This window comes from Orbicella franksi, chromosome 7 (assembly GCF_964199315.1).
Source record: "Orbicella franksi chromosome 7, jaOrbFran1.1, whole genome shotgun sequence".
In the NCBI taxonomy this organism is placed as follows: Eukaryota; Metazoa; Cnidaria; class Anthozoa; order Scleractinia; family Merulinidae; genus Orbicella; species Orbicella franksi.
Window position 1 is genome coordinate 29,027,098 of NC_138151.1, and position 27,223 is coordinate 29,054,320.

The 27,223-nt window shown below is 39.2% G+C and overlaps 2 protein-coding genes across 3 annotated transcripts; both read right to left on the reverse strand.

Annotated features, from left to right (window-relative positions):
* LOC145492973 (uncharacterized) lies at nt 1–10,680 on the reverse strand. The gene is made up of 11 exons (XM_081472350.1): nt 8,854–10,680; nt 8,320–8,571; nt 7,320–7,559; nt 6,644–6,719; nt 5,969–6,109; nt 5,568–5,686; nt 4,512–4,704; nt 2,912–3,055; nt 2,256–2,376; nt 920–1,032; nt 1–752 (listed from the first exon to the last, which is right to left on the reverse strand). The coding sequence occupies exons 1-11, from the start codon at nt 8,889–8,891 to the stop codon at nt 654–656; spliced, it is 1,536 nt and encodes a 511-aa protein (XP_081328476.1). The 5' UTR covers nt 8,892–10,680; the 3' UTR covers nt 1–653.
* A 2,393-nt stretch (nt 10,681–13,073) lies between these two features.
* On the reverse strand, nt 13,074–27,194 carry LOC145492970 (AMP deaminase 2-like). Of its 2 annotated transcripts, XM_081472346.1 has the most exons (15): nt 27,028–27,194; nt 25,546–25,946; nt 24,298–24,490; nt 23,447–23,684; nt 22,830–22,959; nt 21,620–21,751; nt 20,808–20,870; nt 20,138–20,192; nt 19,811–20,051; nt 18,857–18,983; nt 17,499–17,662; nt 16,339–16,459; nt 15,424–15,597; nt 14,520–14,630; nt 13,074–14,082 (listed from the first exon to the last, which is right to left on the reverse strand). In XM_081472346.1, exons 1-15 carry the CDS (start codon nt 27,086–27,088, stop codon nt 13,930–13,932), a joined length of 2,364 nt encoding a protein of 787 aa, XP_081328472.1. In that variant the 5' UTR covers nt 27,089–27,194; the 3' UTR covers nt 13,074–13,929. The 2 variants fall into 2 exon arrangements, with proteins under 2 accessions (XP_081328472.1, XP_081328471.1); XM_081472345.1 differs by lacking the exon at nt 27,028–27,194 and having other exon boundaries at nt 25,546–26,596.
* Nucleotides 27,195–27,223: the final 29 nt, after the last annotated feature.

A 27,223-nucleotide genomic window follows, 5' to 3' on the forward strand; every position in this document is an offset into this window, starting at 1 on the left:
TTGTTTTATTGCTCCCTATGTACATTAAAATACGTCTTTAAAAAAATAATATAATAACATACATCGGTTGCATCGCGAAGAAAGGATAAAAATAATTTAATTACAACCTTCTAAACGTATATATTTACAACCCTATTTTGATAGACATGTTTCCGCGGGAAACTCTCAGAGAGATCATGCAGTGACTTTCAAAACAAAGACACTTCATTTGTCTGCACTCAGATACCAGCATGGAATTCATAGGATTCCATTGTCAGTTCTGTTTGGAACTTTGTTTGCGCAGTGGATGAAACTTTAACAGCTATTTGTTTCTTTTTCATTTTTCGAAGAAACTTTGTGAAGTAAATAACAGACTGACACGTCTTCAGCTGACCGACAGACTAACATAGACAGACAGATTTTTAGGCTAACGGACTGACTGACTGACACAGACCTTAAGACTGACTGTCTGACTGACTGACGGACGGATGGACAAACGAATGGACGGATGTACGGACAAACGGGCGGGTGGACGGACGGACAGATTGATGACTGATTGCCTGGCTGACTGACTGACTCACGGACGGATGGAAAGACCCCGGGGAAAGACGGAATGACTGACTAAAATGACTCCGCTTACAAACAAATGAGCTACACTTGAAGGTCCAAGAATACTAAAGATCGAACATGCTTCTTTGTTTTTCGCGTTCTAGCAGCTCTTGGATGTCTTCATCTAGATGTCCTGTCAGTTCTTCCAATACAACATCCAGTGCCTAAAAGAAAAATGCAAAGGCTTGTTTAAACTGCCGTTGTGTCAACGTATTTACAGAAACCGCACGATTTGATGGGATCACATATCAACTGGAGAGAAAAGACTCTATGAAAGTTCGTACAGGACCAGACTAGCCCATGAAATCTGTGGCTGAAATCTTGTACTCACCACATCACAGAACACGTCTTGGTGAAACTCTCTCACAGCCGAGTTACTCTGCGTTGCTTCTTGCTCATCATTCACCGCTAAATACTGCTGAGTCAGTAATCCACAAATCATGCCTGTGCGAAGACATGGAGTTGTAATATAGTCAGTTCGGTATCAATTTGAGGATATACACAGGCTAAAACACACGTTAGATGTAAGGAAACTTCTTAGTAGCTTATGATTATTTTATGTTAAAATAAAAGACAGTTCTTTTCGTGTCGAAACACGAGGTTCCCAACGACGATCTTGTAACAGCAAGGACTCGTGACCTAACCGGAAGCACCATCCAAGCAAGGCATGCATCGAAAACAACTTTTATAAAGGACAGATGAATTTTACTCGTGTGTCTCACGATTGAGACAGTGATAGCGACACGTAAACAGTCGACCTCGTCGCCTGATGAAGACTAGCAGTATAGCAGTCGAAACGACGCGATCTATATCTCAAAGTGACTCTATCGTGAGACAAACGAGTAAAATTCATCTGTCCTATCTTACACCACGATGATTAATAGACACATCTTTAATGACAACTTTTATTAAGTCTAAGGCAATGCCAAAAAACAAATTCTCTGTAATTTTCTGATTACGGTCAGATCGTTCCATGATTAGATCGTTCCAAGTCAGATCGTGCCACAAAAAATTCAGATCGTTCCACTTATTGAAAGTCGAGAAAACATTCTTACTGGATGAAAGTGTAACCAAAACCGTCTTCTTCCCTAACTGAATTCAAACAGTTAGAGGACCTGACGTGGTGCAAAATAGATTGTCTGTAATTTTTCTGAGGAACAGGCAAATTTATGAGGCAGTGGTTAGGTCTGTTTAACGGACAAAGAGTTGGCAAACTGGGCATTTACGTTTGACCGTGGTGAGACCATGCTACAAAAGGCAGAACCGATCAGAACAAAGCAGTACTGAACCGGGAAACCAGCCTGCAGATGGTTAACTTACCAGCGCCGAGCGCACCGCAGACATTCAACCGGTACCAAGTGCGGTAAAACACTCGACCAGTGGCCAGTGTCTAGTGTAGGAAACAAACGGGAGAAAAACAGGCAAAAGTGCCAAGCGCGGGAAAAACAATGCAACCCGTGGCAAGCGAGGGAAAACGCATGGTTCGTATTGGTTTTGCTCTTAATTTTTGCTCCTCAGAATAGCCAGTTTTCCCTAAGTTAACAGATTTTGCTGAACGAGTCTTCTTTCTTTACAACTAGACCTTAACAAACAGAAATCCAGAGCACAAACAACTGCTTCGAAAAATCAATCATCCCAATTAAAAACCACTTTTTTTGTTGACTTACCATCTAATGACTGGTCTGTGAAATCTCTAAAGTACAATGAGAGATTATCTCCCGCCAACTGACCCAAAAGATGCTGCAGGCACAATGCATCAAGCATGTGATCCTCAGCATAAGTAGAAACCTAGCGAGAGAACAGGCACGTAAATGCAGTGAGCGGATTTGGGGAAAAAATTTCGGACACTACGATGAAACATAACTAAAGTAAATTTACGCCTACAAAACACGGATAACAGTGAAACAACAACTGTGAAAATGATAGGTTTACTGCACCCTTAAGGTGTTAGAGATTTACCGAGGAAAAAATAGCACAAATTTTATCTAGCCGTTACGTGTCTCAAGCAGCGTCTCAACTAAAATTTGCCTAATAAAGGAAACTAAGAGCTTTGGAGTTACTTCAAAATTTTATACTGTACTGTTAATATTTCGGACACTTAAAAATTTCCGGCGGTTTTATTTTCGGACACTATTTCGGAAATTAAAATCGTCTGCAATTTTTCGTGAGTGATGAACCATATCCTCGCGCGTCAAACTCGCGCCTTATTGCACTCGCGCGTCAAACACGCTCATGTGAACCCCTCATGTAAAAAAATAACAGAAAGACGATCAGTTTACGGCAAGTATTTGTCATGACTCTAGAGAGTTCCTCTGAAACGTACCTTTTTAACTTGCTTATCTCTGTCAACGTCCACTACATCACGCCAAGCTTCGATGATAACTGGCCTCAACTGAGGTTCCATGACCTCATCAATGATGTCATCGATTACCACGTCAAATTGGAAACCATGCATGGCTTCAGTCACCTAAAAAAAAATAATAATATAACCTTTATTTACCCTCGGCAATGTTTATAGCACAAGTGCTAGTGGGGCCGAGCAAACTACTGAAACAAATAATTCAAATTGAACATAACATTGTTAAGAATCCCAACTGGCCGGAGGCAAACCAGTTGGTTATTTACAAGCGTAGCCGAGGATTTGATCTTGGGGCTACCGAGAAACAAATTCAGGTAGTGGTCAGAGCGGGACTCGAAAGCGGGACCGCTGGATTGCGAGTCCGACACGCTGACCACTCGGCCACACTGCCTCCGACCTGTGGTAGGTATAGAGACTTATGGTATCAGCAAGCAGTCTACAGCACAGACGTCTGTCAGCAAGGGTTCGCTAACGTTACCAGTTTAATTTGGATTAGTTACAGTGGTACAAACGCAATTGCTTCATAAATTGACGAAGGATACACTCTTCTGACTCACTTACAACACAAGAAATCCCAGCCTTGTGGAGTTGTCATGTAATCGGCGCAGATCACGTGGGTGACCAATTACAGGTATCCAATTTCATCTTTTTGAGGCCGGATACTTATACCATTCCCATGTTAATTAATTGAGTTTTAATGGCTTCCTTCTCAATGTTCCCTACAGGTTTTACAACTTATGGAAAACATTGCTGACTTTTTTGCTTCAAAGAAGAAGCTCAAAATTGTTGTTAATGCGGGTAATTAGTATTGGACAGAGAGGAGTAAAATACAGGAAATAATCATCCTCATAGTTTCAAATCAGCCTCACACTGCACTTGTTAGATTTTGAAATTACTTGCACAATTATTCCCTGAATTGTATTCCTATCAGTCTAATGATCAATAAGATTATGAGCTTGAGATTTCTATCGCCTGATAGAAATTGAGGACAAATAATCTAATTGTTTTAGTATAAATCTACTAGTCGTTCAAAACTTTATTGAAATCTACTTTGAAAACGCCAAGAAGCGGCCGTCATTTTGTTAACAAGGGCACACTGCTACACTACTCACTATCTAACACAGAATAGATGGTGGGTAGCGTAGCCAATCAGAGAACGGCATTCGTGATAGAACACTAGTTGATTTATACTAATTACTCTTGGTATAAATCTACTAGCGTTCTATCTATTCTTTGTTAAATAGTGAGTAACATGGCAGTGTGTGCTTGTTAACAAAATGACGGCAGCTTCTTGACATTTTCTAAGTGTCTGTGAAGAGGATTTAGATAAAGTTTTGAAGGACTTGTAGACTTATACTAATTAATTAGATTGTTCGCTCTTGATTTGCATGCGTGATAGTTGTAACACGATAGAAATCTTGAGGTCATAATCTAATTACTTATTAGTAATAATGGATTACCTGCACTTGGAAAATAAATAAATGTATATAGTAAGACACTATCACTTATGATGGCAATTGCAAGTCACCTCTGAAGCATAAACACTACAAAGAAATTCCCTAACCACTCTTGGAAGCATGGGCTGAATTGTCTCCAAAATTAAGTCCTCCAACCAGTCTCCAGATTTGATGACAGCCATGTGACCTACCACTACCTCATCTACTGCAGAACGCACAAGTTGAACTGTAGATTCCTTCACAACTTCATTTATGATATTGTCACACACTTTAACAAGAGGATCTCTTCTAGACAAAGAACTGCATGAGAAAAAAACAGTTATAACAAAGTGTATTATCGTTTGTCTCACGATGTAGTCACTTGAGATGTAGATCGCTACAAAAAAAAAATCATTAATTTAAATTAGTATAAATCTTCTAGCATTCTATCTTGAATGCTATTCTCTGATTGCCTACACTACTCACTATCTATTCTGTTGTAGATAGTGACTGGTGTAGCAGTGTGCACTGCGGGTTGCCTCTTTGCATTTTCAAAGTGTTTTTAAGAGGATTTAGATTAATTTTTGGAATGACTACTAGATTTATACTGAAACAATATTACTCACTATTTGCTCTTGATTTCTATGATTTCAGGCTGCACTCTTGTTAACTATCATGCAATAAAAATCGCGAGCTCATATTCTAATCATTAAATAACTGCCGATGCAATGTGAACTATTTCATATCAGACAGGTGTGTTGATTGCTTGACTAAAAAAGTCTCTCATTTTTCAAGGGTTAGTCAAGTGATTGAGCAGGTGAGTGTGTGTGCAAAAATCGCTTCACAAAAGGATGCACACCACACAGAGGTTAAAAAAATCTGCCCCAAAACGTTGCATCTCCTCCTTCTAGGTGAGTTTTGCATATAATATCACCTTGCACAAGGAAATGCAACACACAGGGGTAAAGATTCAATAATAAAGTTCTCGGGCTTAATGCATAACATTTCCTCATGGATGGTGATTTTTACATGCATTTGTTTGTTCACCCACTTGACTATCCCTAACAAAAATAAGAGACTTTTGTCATAGTCTAACTGATTCTTGTGAAAATAATATTAAAAAATTAAAATAACAATTATTATTTATTTTTTAATTATCCATTATTATTACCTCAGGCACTCACCTTCCCCCTTGAGAATAAAACACTCCCATAGCAATTTCATGTATAAAAGCAGTAACATCTTGATGAACGATTTCTCTGCAAACTCGCTCACTCACTTTGTATCTTGGATCTCCAATTGACTGTCATTTAAAAAAGAAAAAAAAATCATACTAACAAATAAATAAGTTATAATGAAATTGCAGAGAGAGAATAGACAGCAGTATTTCCAGATTTCCAATAGAAAACTCTTGATGCCTACAAATACCTTGGAAAAAATATAGAACACATGCAAGGAGTGTTTTCAGATATATATATTTATAACTAACTATCTAACTAACTATATATATCTAAAGAGCCGATTTTTTAGTAAGGTGGATAAAACCAGGGAAAGAAATTAGGAAAGTATGTGTCATTATGCTCACCAAGAACTTTTGACCAGAGAAAACATCAATTAAGATATCTGGAATAATTTCTTCTGTAAGAAAGCTGTCAATCAGTCCTTCTATAAATCTTCTAGAATATTTCTTGTTACACATGTAGTGCCAGAGTGCAAACTGAGGGCCCTGTTAAATTGAAAAAAGAATGTACATGATAAATTAATTATGTTTCCACACTCTGCCAAGATCAGAGCTATGTCATTTCTCTCACTATATGGCTGTAAATAATGCAGGCTGTAACTAATGTGAGCCATTTGAGGGAGAGAAATCGCATAGCATTTTATGGTTGGGGATTGGTAAACCCAAGATTTTGCAGAACAGCAACACCTCTATCTTTTCGATGAGCCAGAAACTTTCTTAGCCCTACAGATAGAATGAAAACTCTGAGACAGTGTCTGAAAAAATTCAAGATGTCAAGAGCCATGACATTAAACTTAAATTCTGTGGGACATGCATTATTGGAAGGACCATTTGCCACCCTTATTAAGTCTCTATAACATTATAAAGAAACAAATGGAAGGTTGATTCCTTTTCACAATTAAAATAAAGTACAAAAGACTGCTTCAACTTACATTATTCACAGCCATTTTTCAATCCACTAAAATTGCCAAAAGAAGTTAACTGTTGATCATTCATATATAATAATATTATTATGGGTACCTTTCTAACTCGCCAGCCTCTGATATATTTTTGAAGTATTACAGCCGCTTGAGAGCGTGTTAATTGGTTTGGGGGTCTGATGAGAGGAAAATATAGCTATTAGGAAATGAAAGAAAGAATGAGTTCATTTGTCATTCCAGAAAATAAACAATAGACATACCCTCTCCACTGGTAAGATTCGTCTGGTTAGGATCCCTACCTTACCTGTCAGGAAATCCCAGTTAAGCCTCATACTAAACTTACCAAATTCTGGCTTTTGAGACCCTACACCCCTTAAAATGTCCCGTGGCTTTTCATGGATATGGATATTTTCTCAAACTTCACAAAAAGTGCAAACATGATTACATCATGAAAACCCAGAAATTTGAAGTCTATAATTCAAAACAATAAAATTGATGAAATAACCAGTTATGACCTATGTACTAAAGTGGAACCTGCCTTATAGCCACCCATTAATACAGCCACCCCATTATTAATCTAGCCCAAACAAAAGTTCAGTCAGTCTTTTTTCTTATTAAAAAAAGAAACCCTTTAATAAGGCCACGTTGGCGACCAGATTAACAGGGCTCCACTGTATTGAAAATGAAATTAATGGACTGCTTTTTTACCTTATCTAGCAAACAACATAACATTTAAAAATAAAAAAAACTTGCAGGAAAAGTTTTCCATTCCTTACCTTCTGCCATTACTAGGGCCATAGTTCATGCCACTGAAGCCGTGTTGAGGTGCAAGCCAAGGAGCATACCCAGGATGAACTGGGACCATAGGGACTGGGTACATCAGAGGGGGGTAAGGTAGGGGTGCCATGGATGGGTTGGGATAGTAAGATTGCAGTGCTGAATATGTGTAATCTCCATATTGGTTTTGAAGTGCTTGCCTTTCTTGTTTTTTGTTCTTTTCCTGGGTATGTACATCCCTAGTGAAAATGCAAATACAAATTAGAGGAAGATTTTAACAGACTGATATAACATAAAAGGTTGATCCGTTAATGGTACTTACAAAGGACAATCAAAAGCCATACAAATCAGACACAAATAATTATTGTATATTTGGACTTGTGAAATGAAAATGTAAATAACCATGTAATGTTATCAATCAGTCCCATTCAGCATCTAATTGCAGAATGATGATTCAGTATTCAAATACAAAATTTTACGTTTTTCTTTATTATGGTTTAAGCACACTCAAATGATATGCATTTTTTTGATATGCCTCTTTTAGTGCAGAGTGCACTACTGGGATGGTTTGGGGGCTGATGTCCACTAAAGGAATAAGTCTATAAGGCAGTAAGGCAATAATTCCATAAGCAATAAGGCAATAAGGTGTAGACTTTAATGTTAGCTTAATTAATTGATACCAATTAATTAATTATCGGTAGTCTTGAGGCAAGGAAGTGGTTGGGGAGGGGTAGGAGCCTGTGTGCACTACGAAAAAAACGTGTATGTACCTACCTTGCCTGTATCTTATTCATAACATCACAATGCTATATATTTGGTTTAGGAAACCTCTTGCTGTCCATTTTTTCTATACACATCTATGCCTAGCCTGGGTTTGACTCAATCTCAAGCCAACCTGGTCTCCTAAATAAACCGGCCAGGGATGAATTGCATTGCATAGATCAAAACCTTAGCAGTACTTTTGCACTTATAGAGTTACATAGTAACAAATCAAGTTACCTTTGAAAATTATCATTTTGTTGTCTGACCGGCACTGGAGGGATAACATTTAGGACTCCACGCTTTAAATCTTGGTGATAATTTGAATCTACAGATGTTGGCCGGTTTTCAAGGCTTGGTAGATGCTGTGGGCTTGGAAGTTTCCTTGACAACGCGAATTTCTCTCCCTGATAGGATTCAGCAGACCATGAACGATTTCTATGTTTCTTTTCTAGGGTAGCCCAGTCCCTACTCTTTTCTCTGTCCCTCAACCTAGTACAGAATTTAACATGTCAGTTAAATTTTGGAGAGCACTTAAGAAGCGTGAGTTGGCAAAGTCTCTAAGACATATAACCAAATTTTTCAAATACATAGAAAAAACATCAAAGTATGTAGTTTTTAACTGAGTTTGGCTGTACTTAGGTTCTTCCAGGAGTAATTTTAAAATTAGTTTTAAGTTTAGTTTATGGCGTGAACATGATCATAAGTTTTAACCATAACACTACTGCATATATAGAGTGTTCTGCAATAAACACAATTCTCAAGCACACTTACCTCTCTAGCACATTCTTACGTGGATTAAACGCGGACATTCTTTACACGATGGTGTTGTCTAGGAAACATTGTTCTTGCTGCAGTAAAACAAGTAAATCTCATTTCTTACCAATCATTTTCTTAATTTTTGTTAGGCAATGAAACGTCTACGCTTAATTCTAGCTTTGTTTCGACAGACATTCAAGAAAAAAGCTCCGATCGAAGTACTCAGAAAAACTTTACACTTGTTCTCGTGAGCTGCGAGCGGCCATCTTGAAAGTTTTGCTTTGCCCCAGGTCCCCTGCTCCGGGACCTCTCTTTGTCACGCAACGCTACACTCTCCCGAAATGGACAAAGGGTGCTCTTTCTGAAGGGACCATTGTTTTTGATGGGAGGGGGAGGGGGAGGGAGGATTTCTTCTAAGCAAGCTTGCTATTGGTAGCTTGCTTTAACTGACTTAATCCTCTTTGCCTCTTGTGAGGCATAGGGTTTCCACCATATCTCTCCACCGGACCCTGTTCTTCGCAATCTTTTCGGCCCCACCCTATGTCTTCCGGATGTTCTCCCTGTTTCCTTTTGCGTTAAGGATTCCCATCATGTCCACTCTAGTGGTGGTCTCTCTCTCTCTCTCCTTCCTCAAGGTAGGGCCGACCATTTCCATTTCCTTCGTATTATGGTGATTTCTACCTCTTCTTGTCCAGTTTTTGCCCATAGTTCCTCGCTTTTGATGACATCTGGCCAAAAGATACCGAGTATCTGGTGAAATATTTTTTTCACAAACGTCTGCACTTTGGAAAGCAGAGCTTTGGTTAGGCGCCAGGTTTCCGACCCGTATAGAAATACCGATTTGACATTAGAGTTGAATGTCACCAACCTTGTCTTGAGGGAGAGAGCTCATGCTTTCCAGAGTACCGCTCTGAGACATATAAAAGCTTGCTGCGCTTTCCTGATCCGTGCAGTGACATCCTCTTCTGTTCCTCCTTTCACGCTCACTATGCTGCCAAGGTAAGTGAAGTTGTCTGGGATATCTTGGATATCTTCATTCCCAGCGTGGAGATGGTTGCGATCTCTAGCCTGGATTCTCATTTCTCTGGATCTTTCCAGTGTTGATCTTAAGACCTACTTCTTTCACATGCAGTCTGGAGTGCCACCATCTTCTCCTGCGCGTACTGAAGCTTGTGGCTTAGGGGGCAAAGGCTGTCGGCGAAGTCCAGGTCTTCTAACTTTCATCTTAGAGTCAACTGTATGCCGGTTCTTTGCGTTCCATCATGATATGCTTGTCTGGTGACCCAGTCTAGAACTACCAAGACAAGTAGTATGGGCGAAAGTAGGCACTCTTGTCTCACTCCGGTTCTTACTTGAAATGGTTCCGACAGGAATCCACAGTGGATCACCAGACACACAAAGCCGCCGTATAGGCATCGAATAATATTAATGATCTTTCCTGGTACTCTGTAATGCTGCAGGATTTGCCACATTGCCTCTCGGTCCACCGAATCAAAGGCCAGATAGAGTCCAGTGTTCCATTCCAATGACTGTTCAATAATAATTCTATGAGTGGCTATTTGATCTGTGCATGAACGCTCACGGCGAAAACCAGCTTGTTCGTCTCTCAACAATGAGTATAGTGCCAGCTTCATTCGATCCAGCTTAATCCGGCTTAGAGCTTTACCTGCAAAAAACAACTCAGTGTCATCCCTCTCCAATTCTAATAATGTGTGATATCGCCTTTCTTCGGCAACTTCACAAGGAGGCCCTTCTTCCAGTCTGGGATTTCTTCTTTATCTCTCCAGATCATTATCGATCCCAGTCGCCTTTCCAATCTTGAGGCTTTTACTGGCTGATCTAATTTCGACCCTGGTTATGGTGTCTATCTTTATCGACAGCTCTCTAGGCTGTAGGACAGCTTGGTTTAAGGGTTGGGGGGGGGGGGGGATTAGGCACCACTTTAAAGTGTCCCTTCCGCTTGCAAGTTATTCATCAGCTTTGGCAAGGATGCCCCCTTCCTTATTGGGCATTTGGTTAGGTCTTCGTACGCTGTAAATTCTTGTTGTTTGATACAGTCTGTTAAGATCTCCCTTACTTGCAACCCTATTTATGACCAAAACAGCTAAAAACCTATACCCGATAGGGTCGCACGTATACTTACTGTATATAGCCCATATTAGAGAGTGCCCACCCCGGGGTCCCTATCAAGTACTGCTTTTAGTTGCCTTCTTTCTTCAATCTTCTTTCAAGGATCGCCCGTGATCATGAGCTGTACCCTTCTTTTCCTCTCACTTTTCCTGACACATCTTTACCTGTTTTGATGTACAGATGTACATAGCCTTGATAGAATTCCAGTCCTCTTTCACGTCTCTTTCGTCTTCTCCTAGGCAAGGATCGCCTTCTAAAGTTCTTAAGAGAACTTCTCCATCGTCGGTTTATTGTGATGTGATCAATCTGGTTCTCAGTTCTTGCATCGGGCGATCTCCATGTAGCTTTGTGACATGGTTTGTGGGGGAGGATAGTGACCGCAATTACCAACTCATTGATGACGCAGGAATCAGCAACTGAGGCTTTCACCGTTCTCATTCATGTTGTCTATCTAGTCCATGCTGCCCTATACATATTTTAAAACACTTAAATACGTACGTGTATTTCATATTTTATTAATCATTAGATAAGTAATCGTAGTTAGGTCTTCCCAATTAGTATACATTGTATGCTAGCGACTTCGACACGTTAATAAAGTTCTTATCTTATCTCATCTTATCTTAACTTACGACAGTCTCCATCAGTCAGCATAGTAATTGCCAATTTTAACCTTTAAAATCTCCTACGACAAGGGTCATTTCTCTTCTTAGTGTTCGATCGTCTTCTGTTTGAAGCTGGTGGTAGGAAGCCTCTTTTTCCTCGCCAGTTGCATCGTTAGTTGAAGCATAGTCTTGTATAATTCACATCCTTTGGCATTTGGAGGCGAATCTGGCTGTGATGATTCGTTCCGAGACCGGCTGCCTTGCTAGCGGGCTATCTGCAGCCATCCTTGAAAAGATAATACCCACTCCCTTCATATGAGGATCACCTTCGTTGGGGTTTCCAGAGTACAGGATGGTCTCTGCAAATGCTTCCGCAATAATCGACAGGTGTTCCACCTCATCTCGCTTACTCCAAGAATAGTAACTGTATCTCTTCATCTCCTTCACTATCTGGGCACATCTTCCTTGCTCGTACATACTACAAGCATTCCATGAACCAATTCTGAAGCTGGGGACCCATGTCCCCGAAGATTTGCTAAGGCTTCATTCAGCACGTGGTGGCTGGCCTTTGTACCTTCACCAGACCCCCGCTTGGCGCCTTAACGTTGCCCAGGACCCACGACGAGGGCGTGAGGTAGCACGTTGGATCTCTGCTTGTTAAAATTTTCTCTTTTTCCGCTGCGTATGTTTTTATTTGGGAAATTGCCTACCTCCTCCTCCACCAAAAAGAATTAATGCTTTACGACGCGATAAAACATTTGGGCAAGAATGCGCATTAATTACTAGACTCGTGGCGTTGTCCTTTTATAACCCTTTTGATTCTAGTTCACTAAGAAATATTTGGCAGTACGTGTGACTGAAGTAGTGAGTTTTACTTCCTTACATTGTAAATCGTTAGCCCGGGATCCCTTATAAAGTGGACCAAAACTCTTAATAAAATTTCTTGAGCGTTTAAAGGTATCCAAGTCAATTATAATTGATCACCTTTTGAACAAAGAAGGATAAAACCGTTCAGAAAATTGGTCGAATTTCAACAAATTCTGCAAAAAATACAACAGACATGAAGCTAATTGACCACAAAAACTGCATCTGAGTGATTTTCCGAATGGGATTCGACAAATGGGTTGACCTGGGAAATTCCCTCCTCGTTTTCTCCCTACTCAGTGGCATTTCCACAAGTTGCTCGGCAACTTTTCGGCAACTTTTCATGTTTCGAGGGCCTTTTTCCCTTTCTAGCAACTACTGAACATTCCATTCCCCCAAACGATTGGTGCCAAATTTTTGTTCTAAAAATTTGAAAATGCCTCATAAAGCTGATAATTACCATAGTAACATATATGACGTCATAATGAGTTTCACATTGACAAGGAAGAAAGAACTGGAATTTTCTCCTCGAGGGCGCTCTTTAAAATTTGCATCCTATGAGGATGCTACAACAGTAAAAGGCGAACTTTTTAAGTGTTGTTTATCCCACAACTACAGTAAAACAAAATATACAGACGCTTTGTAGCTGAAAACTTTAATTGAATTGACTACCGATGACTGAATAGATAATTTGCTCTGTACATTAAGTTTATCATATCTATGCTAGCGTACCCCGCCAAAGATGATATTCAGTTTAAAATAAAACTTAAATAACCCATATTTTGTACATACCATACATTGTGTTGTTTCAGAAAATATCCATACCCCTCCCACGGAAGGTTTTTTAACTTGATGCCCACCCACCTCCCCCCCTCCCCAAACTGCTGGAAATTCAAGTTTTGGTTCATGCTTTCCTTAACAAAATGCTGGTTTTTGAGACGCCGCCGCCCCTTGGATTTTTTCAATAACCCTCCTTTGGATGGGTATAGATATTTTCTGGAACCACATATATTTCGGAAAAAAAGACAGATAAGTTGGACTAATGTTTACGCTATAAATTAAAATATGAGCTCAAATAAATAACTCTAACAGTTTCAGCCAAACTTAAGTACTAAGTTTCTAAATAATTAATTGTAACAACCGTTGAATAACCTTTCAAAATTATGTAAATATGATATATGACATATATATATTTTTTTCAGTTTAAAATTGAGTACTTGTTAAATTCAACTAAAATAACGCCAATATAGAATGTCTCTTTTTGATCTGAACTATTTGCATTGTATTCAAAAAATGCCGTCAAAAAAAATAAAAACGCTATCACTGTGAGCATTGTTTCATTGAATTACTTTTAAAAATAATTAAGACCATACTGCTATAATTGTTTTGCCTTCTTGTAAACTCAGTTCTGAGTTTTGCTTCACTTAGACTGTCGTGGGAAGAATATGATGTGAACACGTGCAGTATGAATCTGGACACGTGCAAATGGCGTGGTTCAAACACGTGCAGCAGTGCAGATCGTGCTTAATTCCTCCACCAAAGTCTCGTGACGGAATGCCACGCGGATATCGGGGACATTGGTTCTGTGTACGTCATTCCCCGCTACTCCTTCTTTCATGTAATCGTCGCCAATCCAATGACGTTTCACCTGTCAAATGTCAATCACATTAGAAGCAAACTTGGGGCGCTTTCAATTTCAAAAATATTCTGCAAGTTTCGAAACTGGAGCAAACGTACGGAAATACCCTGGGAGAGTTTCTGGAAAATTCAAAAACTGTTGAATTTCCGAAATGCGAACCACACAACCGAAAAATCCTTGAAATTCCGGGAGAAAAATTCAAAAGAACGGAAATTCTGGGTGACAAATTTTCGAAAATTTGGGTATACCTCGCGAGATTCTATTCTTTTCCAGAAATATTCCGACAAATTCTGATCCATTTGCTACTGATAATTTCCGGAAATTCAAACCGGAATTTTTGGTCGACTATAAATCGCCCTTGGACCCGTGTTTCACATTTGACAATATTAACAATTAGCTTATAAGCCCTCATTTGATTTGAGCGAATAGAAATACGAGACATGTACCTCATCCTCAAAGCCACTCATAACGACACTGTTTCTGGCCAATTCTGACATGTCACATGGACTGAGTTTCCACACCTGCGCTGCAATACTGTACTCCTCCATCAGAGGTTCCTGTTGATGTTCAACATTGATCAGGATCTCAATTCTCCTTACAGAGTCAATACAATATTAAGCAAATAAATGATGAGAATACAGCAAAGCATCAGCTTTAGATATTTTCTTGCTGTACCACCAAATACTCAGAATGAATTTTCAACATTTTTTAAGGCAATCAGACAAGAGGACTGATATCTTGATAAAGAAACTCGAAAAGCCGAAATCAGTAGTCCACACTCATATCGTCGGTATTGGACTGGAGCTAGCTTACAAGTGAGGCTAATGCGCGGAGTCTTTTCAAATGTAAATGACATTAATCTCTTTTTAATGCTATTCCCCCCGCGTGAGCCTACACTGCAAGCTACTTAATGTCCAATAACGAGAATACGAATATGGCCTGTTGAAAAGCTACTCTTTTATTTCAGAATGATTCAGCTGATGTTTGCAGCATCATTTTCGGGTATTATCTTCTGGTTTCTATGTATTCCAAGGATCTTACGTTTGAAGCATTACATCTGAAGCTTCTACTTTGTCATTCAGTGTGCTCTTTGATTTGTGGTCACGAGATCGTCATAATACTGGCTGGACCTAACGAGCAGAACTAAAACTTTTGCACTCAACCCAGATTCTTTACTATCAGAGTTGAACAACTATTCATCTAGCCACAGCTATTATTAAACCCCCATTATTAAACCCCACATTAACCTTCAAATATGACTTTTCCTGGATCTTAAAGAACACATTTTCCCCTCAAAATATCCTAAAATTATATGACCGCATTATGTGATGCTGTAAAGCTAAAACTTGCCTTGGTAAAATGGAACATGAGTGGGTCATCTGTCGACAAAGATACCACCAGTCCACGAGCCAGGAAATCTGGCAGAGGGTTCCTCTGGTAGTTAAGGAAGAGGGAGTTGTTGCTAAGGGGTGACATGGCAATACCAATTTGAGCCAAGTAGTAGAGGTATTGGAGAGCTGGCACCTGTCAATCAAACAGCTTCATGTTAAAATATACCTTGATCATCTTCTGTGAATAAGTAGCTTCACTTTTCATCATCATGGCTTTTCTTCATGGAGAAAGATTTCAGAAGGTTTTCCTTGTCTAGTGTGGGCTCACTGAGGGCTGATGAGGCCTACACAAGATCCTTGCATACAGCGGCTGTGCCTGCAGTATGAGCGGCAGTCAAAACTTAACTGTCCTACCGAAAGTACACGATAATGGCCTTTTTCTTTGAAGCTAACAAAAATAAAGGCAATGCTTTAGCCTCTTCCAATGGTTAACTTGAGAATTCCGGGTTTAATTTGACGAGGAACAGCATATTTTGTTCAAAATAAAACAACTATTACCCTACCTGGCAACATTCAACGAACCACGGGCGACCCATTTTTGGCGCCAAATTGGAAGCTTGGAGACACAAAATGTTTCAGATCTTTCACTTTTTACCATCTGATATGGTTTTGGGAATTGTAAATCCCTTTTCGTGAATATCTACCTTACATGTAAATCCATCTCTAGTGAGAAAAGTTGCCTGATTTCAATGCTATTCCTGTTAACTTTATACATTGATGAAAGGACAGTTAGGTTATCCTACCTGCTGAATCCTAATTGGTCAATTCAAATTTCAGGCACGCCAGCCGTATGCAAGGATCGGCAGGTCCTGCCAAAATGGCTGCAGGGGAAGGTGCGGGAGGGCCACTTTTAGTAGAAAAGTAACTTACGCACCTTTCTGAGAAGAAGACCATGATTGATGTTCTCAGCAAGCATAAAGGCTGAAACCAAATGATGGGCAGGTCCTGCTTCACCACAGTGAGGTCGCAATACAAAGGTGTTAAAGCCACGCTCTCTGTGGAAAACACACAAATTAGTTCAAAAATCAGTTCATAAATGCTTTCACGTAAAATAAAAACAGACTCCTTTGAACTTGATTTCATTACTTCAACAAAATTTTGCCTTTCATCTCTCATAATTTGCATTCTGTATTACTTACTGGTACATGGCCTAGAAAGGATAATAAAGGTTTGCCACTTACAAGGCTGAAAAGATTTTTTACAGACAGAAGACATTGCAAGATCTTGTGAGGTGCTAAACAGCAGTTAGCACCAAGTCCTCAGATTGTGTTCAAGATCAGACTAGCGAAAAGCGGCTAAGAAAATAAGGCCAAGAAGGACAGAGTAGGAAAAGTGAGAAAAACACAGCTTGTCAGTTGTTTTCTACTTCTAACCCAGGTTTATCATGTTATTTTTAACATTAATTTTAACTACACCACAAAACACATCACATCACTCCAGTCCACACCCCACGCCACTGCTGCCCACCTCAACATGCCCCACTCTACCCCAGACCACTCTTGACCTCCAAAGTTCCAGAGGCCAGTTGTTAAATGGTTGGATAACACTATCAGATAGATCACTGGTCATGACAGATATACTACACTATCTTCTGGATAATGATTAATCTAATGGATTAGTATTATCTATCCATAGGTGTACAAGCTGGAGGGGATGGGGTGGGGGCATGGTGCTGCAGCCCCCAGTCTCGAAAATGTTTTACATTTTTCGTACAAAGTGCTTATGATTTGGGCAACAGTACTCGGGAGAAGAAATTCCAAGATGTTTCGAGATAAGGGAATTGTGAATGATTTAAATTAAATTAATGTTTTTACTGCAAATAAATTATTTGTGGGCATTTGTATCCCAATTTCAAAACTCACACATTATGCAAATTTTTCAGGCAAGAAGGTCATCACTGCCCCCAAATCAAAGGTGCCCGTATGCCTATGTATCTATCTTTTGAACAACTGGAGCCAGAACGTGTTTCTTCCCTGTACAATCTTTGCCGAATAAAAGAAAAACACTTGTGGACTACAAAGCAAGATGACCTACTTTCTCAAATGGTTGAGGACCACCATGTTGGAGTACATGTAATAGAGATAATAAGAGTATGGCGGATTATCATTGGTGTTCCAGTCTACGGGCAAAGGACTCCTTTTTGTAAACAAATGGGTCTCTGCTTTACTCTCGTCATCTACACTGTCAAAGCCAGCAACCTGTTTACATGGTAAATGGGTTAGACACTGTTAACAAGGGGGTACTCAGGAATATAATGACGGGCAGGGGTAGAAATTTGGTGGTGACTCTTATTGGGCAAAACATAAGGAGTTGCAAATTACAATAGTGACAGAGAGGTGCAAAATCCCCCTTGGGTCTGGAATTTGCAATCTGAAGACCTTTTATTTTTTCGGAGAGGGAGGGAGGGAGGGAATTTTGCAGTGACTTTATTGAGTGAAAGATTTTGGTAAAGTCTTTTTGGGGGGTTAACATTTTCTTCTCATTTAGCAGGGGTTTCATTAGGTTTAAAATTCAAGAAGGCATTTGATGGTCACAGGCAGCCAAAATGTTTTGAACAAAGCTTCTTCGAAAAAATTCCTCGGAGATTGTTGAAACAGAAAAAAACACTTCGGTAGATCAATTTATGATGCTAAAATAAATATGTGAAGTTTCAATCTGTTACAAACTCTTTGTACAAAGTTTGGGGTCCCATATTTTCATGAGTTTGCAACGGATTCTCAAAAAACTTAACACGTTTACTAAATTTGGCATAATAAATCAAGCATTGAGGTTTTTTTGTTTGAATGGTAAAATTGGAACAGTGTGACATCGATAAAAAGGTCCATTGCTTTCACAGCTGGTCAAATTAATAGGGAGTTTAAGAAAACCACAATGGCAACAGCATTGCAAACATCACTAAACAAAAGCTTTACTGAGGAGAACAATGGCTGTGCACGTGCATTATAATTCTTGGTACATTTCTTTGCTGTCCTCTGCAAAACAACAACTTTAAATGACCAAATTCTGCATTGTCTGAAGAACGTGAACCACGACAGCAAACTTTTTAAATTTCTAATTTCAAATTTCAAATTTATTGCTGTGTCCCAGATTCAGTTTTGTGATAGTTTAGACAGTGATAAACAAAGTAAATGGCTTAAGAGTATCGCGAGATTCGTAGGTAAATTACAAATTCAATTTTTAATTGATGTTGTCCTTGGCATTGCCGTCGTAGCTTCTTAAACTCCCTATTACCTGGTGCTTGGCCTTTAGTGCAACCCCTGTATTAGGGTGATCAGACTAGTCAAACAAACATCTGATACTGTTCAGTTGAAATCATTTACCGGAACTCAATACTAAACAAATACAGAAACAATACAAAAAATAATAATGAAGACTTTTGGAAAGTCCATCACCTGTGTGAGAAACTTGTGAAGGTCAGGGTGAGATTGGGGGTTAACTGTCGCTTCAAATAATGGAATGAAAATGTTTTCCAGCATCTCTTGGAAATTTTTCACAAGGTCCTTTGAATGATAGATGTCACTGTCAAGTAACACAAACAAGAAAGCAAGTTAACGCAGTGAAAAAGGTTTCATACATGTACAGTTGTTCACTGCAATAAGATCCAACAGTAATTAAGTATTATAAAAGCACTTGAGCTACTAAGTCAATAGACCAATTTCGATATATTAAAATTCAGCCTAACACAATAGTTCTCAGCACGAGGCTCTGGGAAATAAACCCCACAAACTCTGCAGTTATTCCCCAGAGCCTCGTACTGAGGTCTACTGTTTAAGGCTGAATTTTAATATATCGAAATTGGTCTATTGACATGCACATAGCTATGTTGCCTGACAACACTGTGAGGCAAAGTTCAAATTGTTTCATTTAAGTGAGCTAATTCAAGTCATATACTTTATTTCCGGTTTATTTGTAGCTGACTCTTATTTGTACAAGTGATTCAGCATGACTAGACAAACTGCTACTGTCTGTGGGCATTCAAATAAAAGCTGTTCAGCAGTTCTTTCATGTGGTGTTGTTTATTATGCTGTACAAAGTTGTTCTAACTTTTAAGTCTGTGGATGAAACCCTAGTGTGTGACCATTCAAATGAAAGCTATTAAGCAGTACTTTCATTCGACACTGTTTATTATGCTCTACAAGGTGGTTCTAAGCTTTTGCTTTGTGGATAAAACCCTATCTAGAGTGTGACCATTCAAATGAAAGCTATTAAGCCCTGGCTTTATGTGGTACTGTTTACTATACATGTATTACATCTGTCTGAAAGTATCAGGCTAATGAGTGATATCCTTCTGTTTAGACTAAATTTCTTGTTCAGTATTAATTTAACAAAATGAATGGTTTACTCACTACAGTCGTGGAATCTGAATTAGCCAGCGCACATTATCAGAGTACATATCATTCTTCACTGCCCAAGAAGCTAAAACATCCCACTCATTTTTTGCTCGGCCATAAATGGAGAGCCTGTACTCGGCATTCTGATACTTGCTTTCTTCCAAGTCGGCCATAACTTCTTTCATCATCTCTGCAAAGTACCGACCATTGATATGGTTGTCTGTCTTGAGAAAGATTTCCCTCAACCTGCTTTCACCTAAAGTTAGAAAAACATAATTTAGTTCTAAAGCAAAGTTGCCAAATCTCTCTGTCACCTTCATGATTTATCAAAAGCTTTCTTACCTATAGGATTGTATTTAGTGTTGAACTTGTCAAACCGATGGAAAGTGTTCCTATCCTAAAGAAAAAGTAGAATGATACATATGTTAAGTATTAAAATTACACTTTCCAAACTTGTTAGCTCACAAGTGTTAATTCAACTATTGTTTGTTTCAGAAAGTATCCAAACACCTCCCATGGAAATAGAAGGTGTTTTGCTATGAAATCCTGCTCCTCACCCCTCTGGAAATTCCATATTAGCTTAATACATGAACTTTTATTTAAAAACTTGGGCTTTTAAAACCCCAGGGTTTTTATCAGAAGCTGGACCGTCCCAGGTATTAGCACCTGTCTACTTTGCACAGAGTACCTGGCTACTTAAAGTACGAAATTTAAAAAAACCCAGCGGGGAAAAAAAACTCTGTCAACTCTGGACCGAAATTTTAAATTCTCCCAGTAAGTTGAAAACTTTTTTTCTGAACCACCCTAGAGGCTCAGATCTTTGGCCCTCCTGTGTATAGGGCTGCCCGCTTACTCTGTCATGAGAACCCTCCTACTTCAAAACTTAATGACACCCCTGCCACCCTCTACACAATTTCTATGATCTTCCTTAGGGTGGGTGGGTATGGATATTTCTGAGAACTACACATTCTATTTTTATTGACAGTTACAACACAGTAAAAACTTGACTCACAGCATGTACATCTAGTCTGTCAACGCTCAGGTCATATGGAGTCAAATTCAACATGGCAAAGACCTGATAGAAGAGAAAAAAGAATAAACACATTAAAAAAACAATTGACATAATCATCGATGTCATTCATGATAAAAGATCCATGATGCACGTTACTAAATTCAGCATCAGGCACCAGTATTATCAAACACAAGAAGCCTACATATGATATGTAATTTCCACACTTAGTAAAATAACAGTTCTTCCATGAGCGAGTGTTGGATATGAGTTGGCTATAATTATCTTATATCCCACAAGCGCAAGTGGAATAATTGTTTTATTAAAACGCCCCCAAAATATAGAAAACAAGACTAAAATAAAAATAAAAACGCCCCCAAAAATCATGCATTCGCTTACCATATTTAATTTAGCATGGTATAATGGCTCATAATCCATGATGGCTAAGCCAATGAAAACTCGCGAATTGCATTATCCAATGATCCAGTTTTTAACAATAATAATCAATAACCAATAGTACATCTTATATGTTAGTTATATGACCTGCTATTCTCACAGAGCTAAACACATGAAACCAACTGTTATTGACAATCAAGGTCACACCATGTATTTTAAATTACTATTCTTAATTCCTGAAGAAGACAAGTCAAACTTGCCAAACATTGGTTTTAAAAATTGATTTTAACCTTAGAATGAATCTGAAGAACAGGCAAAAAGTTATGATTTCAAGATCACATCATTTTAAAAATGGCTAGCTGATGACAAGTGCAATAAAAGAAATAACTAAAAACAACAAGATTCTTGGCTGTATTTACCTCACGTAATGTGACTTCCTTTCCTTCATGGACCATAACAATGTCGTCAGCATTATACTTCATCTTCCTTTTTATGAAACGCAACAAATGTTTCTGATTCATGCCAGAAGCTGCATGAACGTGAGTGTCCACCTGAAAAAAGATGATGACGTTTGTATGAAGACAAAGTGTCCCGTACCTTTGGAGATTAACCTGGTGTCTTGTCAAGCAGTATTTCTACAATGTAGCCTTGATGCTGAGTTCTCGAGGAAGACAGTTACCCAGGTACACAAATGGGTGTCAGCAAAGTTAACGCTGGAGGTAACCCTGTCACGGACCAGCATCCTATTTAGCCCATTTATGGGGGGGGGGGAGGGGGTACACCTGCTGGCCCTATACCACATAGCGTTATAGTCGAAGAAGAAGGGGGAGTACCCCTTCTGTCATGGAAACCAGGCATACAAGCTGGCGTGATGGGCACTAGACTCAAGCCCAGACTTTAACTTCCCAACCACCTTCTCTCCCTCCCTCCCTCCCGCTCTTCACTCCTCCCTCCCTTCGCTTCACTTTGCACTCTCCCTCCCTTCCAGTCCAGAACATAACTTTGTTTACACGAAACTAAACGCCATGATACAGTATGCCAATCTTCTAAAAGAGATGTCACTCAAAGGTGAAATTTACCATAAATTTTGTTAATTACTTTCAACTGTTTGTTTGGAAGGAGTGTCAATGTTCCCAGTTTTAACCACCCTTAGCTAATTCCTTTTTTGGTTTATTTATATGTCCTGTTGTATTTTGTGCTTTGGTTAAATATTCTATAGCAGCAGCAGCAACAGCAGCAGAAGTATTGAGTAACCAAAAAGACATCTATCAGCAAAAACTATTAGACTAAGAGCGGTTTTCAATTGAGTGTTGTTAGAGCAGTTTTCAATTGAGTGTCCAAAGTAATCAGACAATTGCTTTGGTTTTGGTTTTGGTTTTACTATAGTTTGAGATTGGCTGAACAGTCTAACTGGTAAGTAATTGGTTTGGATTTGGTTTTAAGACACTCAATTGAAAACTGCTCTAAACCAAAACTAAACCTATTACTTGTAAACCAATAAGACTACTCAGCCAATATCATGCCCTAGTAAAACCAAAACCAAAACCAAGCAAAAGTAATTGCCTGATTACTTTTGACACTCAATTGAAAACCGTTTTGACTAATAACGGGTCAAAACATTTGCCGCACCTTTCTGACATTGTAGAAGTCTCTATGAGGTACATCCTTCATTGCGGCCAGTTCCCTGTTCTCGTTTAACAAGGAATGAAGACTATAACGGTAATCTAAGTACTTCAGACGCCGGTGGGCAAAAGACTTTCTGAGATAAGGACAAGAGAATAAAATTGTGTCAGAAACGAGGGGATGGATTGACTTTATTTCTTATGTTTAATGTTTTAGAAGCAAAGATCTTTCAATACATGTATGATTTTGTGGAAGAACACAACGCATGAGAAAAAAAATGTTATTGATTGTCAACACAGAGCAATGTACCACCAACACAGAGCAATGTAGTCGCCATTATGGCGACTACACCAGAATATTTTTTGGTTGCCAAAGATGAAATGTTAGCCGCACTGGTGGTCAACCGCATTGGTTGCAATTTTAAATTGAACCCTTTAACAATGTATCTAACCAAATTTTATGGATGGACAACAACTTCAAAGGAAGAAGTTAAATGTGTTGGCAAGATGTTCAGACATCATGTCCGATCACAATGTGGCATTGGTTGGACATGTTCAAAATTTGGTCAGACTACGTTCAATGACCGACTGTCATTTGCAGCACTGACTGTAACAACTACTCACATAGGTCCATGGGTTGACAGAGCCAGAAGAATATTTTGATCTTCAAAAAATTCCTCCAGGCTGGGGCTGTGGTGTATCACAGGTTTGGAACTATCACTAACAGTAGCCATATTGGACATTTCCCTTTTGCAAGCTGTAATCTGAATGACGCCATCAATCATTTCAAACAGGTATCCGCAGTCACCCGGGACATCAATGTCATATGGTGACTGGACAGAGAATGGCTGAAGGCAGGTATCTTAAGTTTCAAAAACAGAAAGATTGTTCAGTTACTATAATTATTATAATTATAATAGTAAGAAAACTGAAAAGAAGACAGTACATGTATGTTTACCAAACACTGTTCAGCACGAGGCCAACTGGTTTTCACAGGTGGGCAAAACTTTTGAACTGAACTTTCCTCCACATGTACATAGTCAAACCAGGCGGGCAAAATCGTCCTCGCAGCTGGTCAATTTGTCCAGTGCATGGCCATTATTGAAACCCCTGACTGCTCATAGACAAGATTGATAAAAAATTCTTCTTCACTTCAGAACCATTCAAAAAATATCTAGTCTGGATTATTTCTTCCTACAGTATACCCTTTTTCATCCAAGAGTTGAAGGGATACAGCTGAACCTCTGTGAAAAAAGCCCCCCTGGGTAAGAATTAAGAGGCTTTTTGAAAGGGTGATGGCCATTTAAGGTACAGTGTAGGTACATGTAAAGTGAAACACTTTATACAGAAGGGACAAAAAAAACCTGACTATTGTGGATAAGCAGCCACTGTAAAGAGGAAATCATAAATGGAAGTTCCCCATTTTGTTGTTAAAACCAACACACGCAAGAAACCTCTTACTGTCGTACACTCACCAAACTCTTCTTCACTAGCCTGTGTCTTCAAATGAAAATAATGAGTTTCCGCATCAAAATCTGAATGAACAGTCTTCAGCTTACGAGCAGTCGTTGGACAAAAACTTTGCATACTCAGTGTCATGTACTTTGATCTGATAAACAAGGCCTCAACAAGAAGTTTGGCTGCCTGCTGCAGTTCATCAATAGATACCTTAAAACAACAACAAAAAAAACATTCTGTTAGATCACTAACCAAAAACTGGTCTTGAAAGCAGTGCACCTGTACTGCCATATATCATATCTGTAATTTCCGTATTGGACTTAAACTAGCTTGCAACTGAGACTAGTGTGGGGAGTCTTTTCAAATGCAAATAACGTTATTTTATCTTTTTCTAATGACATTTCCCCACATGAGCCTCCATTGCAAGCTAGCTCCAGTCCAATACCAGGAGTACAAATATGGTCTGTTCAACTCACTGCATCTCAGTGATTCAAGGTTGACCTTAAGCTCGAATAGTTTATCACCTTTTAGTGAGTGGTTGCCACTACGAATTTATGGTGGGGTGAGACACCCGTTTCTTGTCTTTTTCAGACAAACTGTGATATATTCTCACTGAAATCTCTTGCATCACACCTCATTAAAATGGACAACTGGGGCTTCTCCCAGCTGTTTTTCAGTCATTTTACTATAACTGAACTTTTGAAATTCCACTCCCAATTGCCCCTTCCCCTTCCTACAGTAGAATTTTCATCACTGCCCCTCTCCCATACTGACTATAATGGACTATATAGGGAGGCTCTGTCTGAGGGGGTATGTTTTTGAGCTGGAGGTATATGAAGGGTAAGGGTTTAATGAGCTGAATCTATGAAAAGGGAAAGGAAAACCCACGATTCAGGTTAAGACCCTCTCTACAAAGGTCACCTTAGGAACAGAGGAAAGTGGCCATTAAGGAGAGGTGGCCGTTGTCAGGAGGTTAAATCAAGAGTGAATGTGCAGTGTATGCACCATCTGCCGGGACAAAAAACAGGGCCGTTATAGAGAGGCATGCTGTAGAGAGGTGGCGGTCAGTGGATGTTTGACTGTGTTATTTGCAAAACTTACAACACTGACCACCATATGGAAACTTTCTTGACAGATGCCATGATGTGGATAAGAAAGGCCCTTACATATTTATTTAGCCTACACGAGCTATGCAAACTTAATTGCTGTACTAAACTTGTGTTTTATTTGACATACACAACATTAAAGCACCAAAATAAACATACCCCGCTAATATCTCCACCCGAAATGGACAGTTTTTGATAAAATGTACACCGGTCATCGCTCTGTACCACAGGGTCTTCTTTCTCTTTCTTCATGACCTGTTCTATCTCCGTGATATCATTTGGAGTCCAATTCTGTATTAAGTTTGAATGTTGCCTTTGCAGCTCGATTTCTTCATTCTTCAGCTCAATCTGTTCTATTGGATGACGAGGGATTTCAAAGGGATGACACCACAAGCCTTCTTTCTTGTGAGAATCCCTCGACACGACTGCTTCATCGTTGAGAACTTCCAAAGTCTCCTGCAAAGTCTGGTAGACATCATGTTTCTTCTGAACTATGACTTGTCCAACAACAGCCGCAAACTTGGAGGGCTCGTTAAAAAATCGATGCCGTCTGGCTGAATCTGGAGAGAAAATTCGCTCGTTTGAGGGAGACTTTTCTGGATTTTCGCTAGGCTTATTTATAAGATCCAAGGGCAAATTTGGACTTCTTTCTGCCGGTCCCGTACTAGCACCTTCCGCCATTATCCGGTGATTATGTCAAGATTAGACGCAGGTTGTGATTGGTGAAAGATTTTACGACAATTTCTTACGAATGCTCCTATTGGTTCATTGCGCAGGAGGCAAATAAACAACATGTAAAGGTAAACACAAGATGGCAAACCGCCGAAGCTCCGCTGAGCTGAGGCTTATATCGTTACTATTAAACAGATCAATTGAAATTACGAAAGGTATTACTAGGAACTAATTGAATAAAATAAAATTTGGTCAAAAAAAGATGAGCAGTATATTTCTCGTGCCTTCACCAGTTTTTCATTGTGTTTTTAACGCTGCACCACAAAGCATCTAAATCGTCTTTCACAATGGACCTCCCGAGGGATTTTTTTAAATGATTGTTTTTTTTCGATAAACGCAATGCCGCGGTAATTTGAGGTGATCTGTTCAGTGACCTTAACGAAGCGTGTAAAGGGTTGTAAAACGTAAAAATTCGATGGGCTCTCCGATCAGTTCGATTGGCAAGTAGAAAAAGTGGACAAACCATCGGTTGAACACGAAAACGATATGTTGTAACTGATTGATCAGTGATTTCTTTCAAATTACTTGAAGTTCATTTCCTAATTTAAAAAAGGGCATGATTCAGATTTTTAACCTTGATGGAAACAATCTGTCTTCAAAGGCAAAAAGTGATCAGAAATATCTCCATAACCGCCAACGTATGACCCTTATTAAATCTCGATCATAGACTAGTTTCGTAATGATTTGGTAAACTTACATGCACTGGGGTTCGCAAATAAAAATACAGACTCACTTCTACTTGTATTTCATAATTTTTTCTGGCTTCGAAAAGAGAAAATAACATTGATTTTCGAATTTTGACTATTTTTCCGGAATAATTTCTTGACCGGGCGACCTTCCACGAGAGCCTTTCGCGTCAAAAAATCACTCGATCGTTCCACGCGCTCTAAGGATAAGCGATCTATTTACCTTCAACATCATTGTCGTGCTCTCCGCTTTCGTCGACATGCACAGCCTCGTTCGTTTCCATTATTTTCAAAGATCAGACAACCGTAATATTTTTCGCGATCAATAGCTGAGTTGTCTCAAAACCTCGGCTGTGGCGCTTTCCTAAAAATATCATATCCTCTCTCTGACCCTCGACCCTCGATCGCATGTTTGAAAG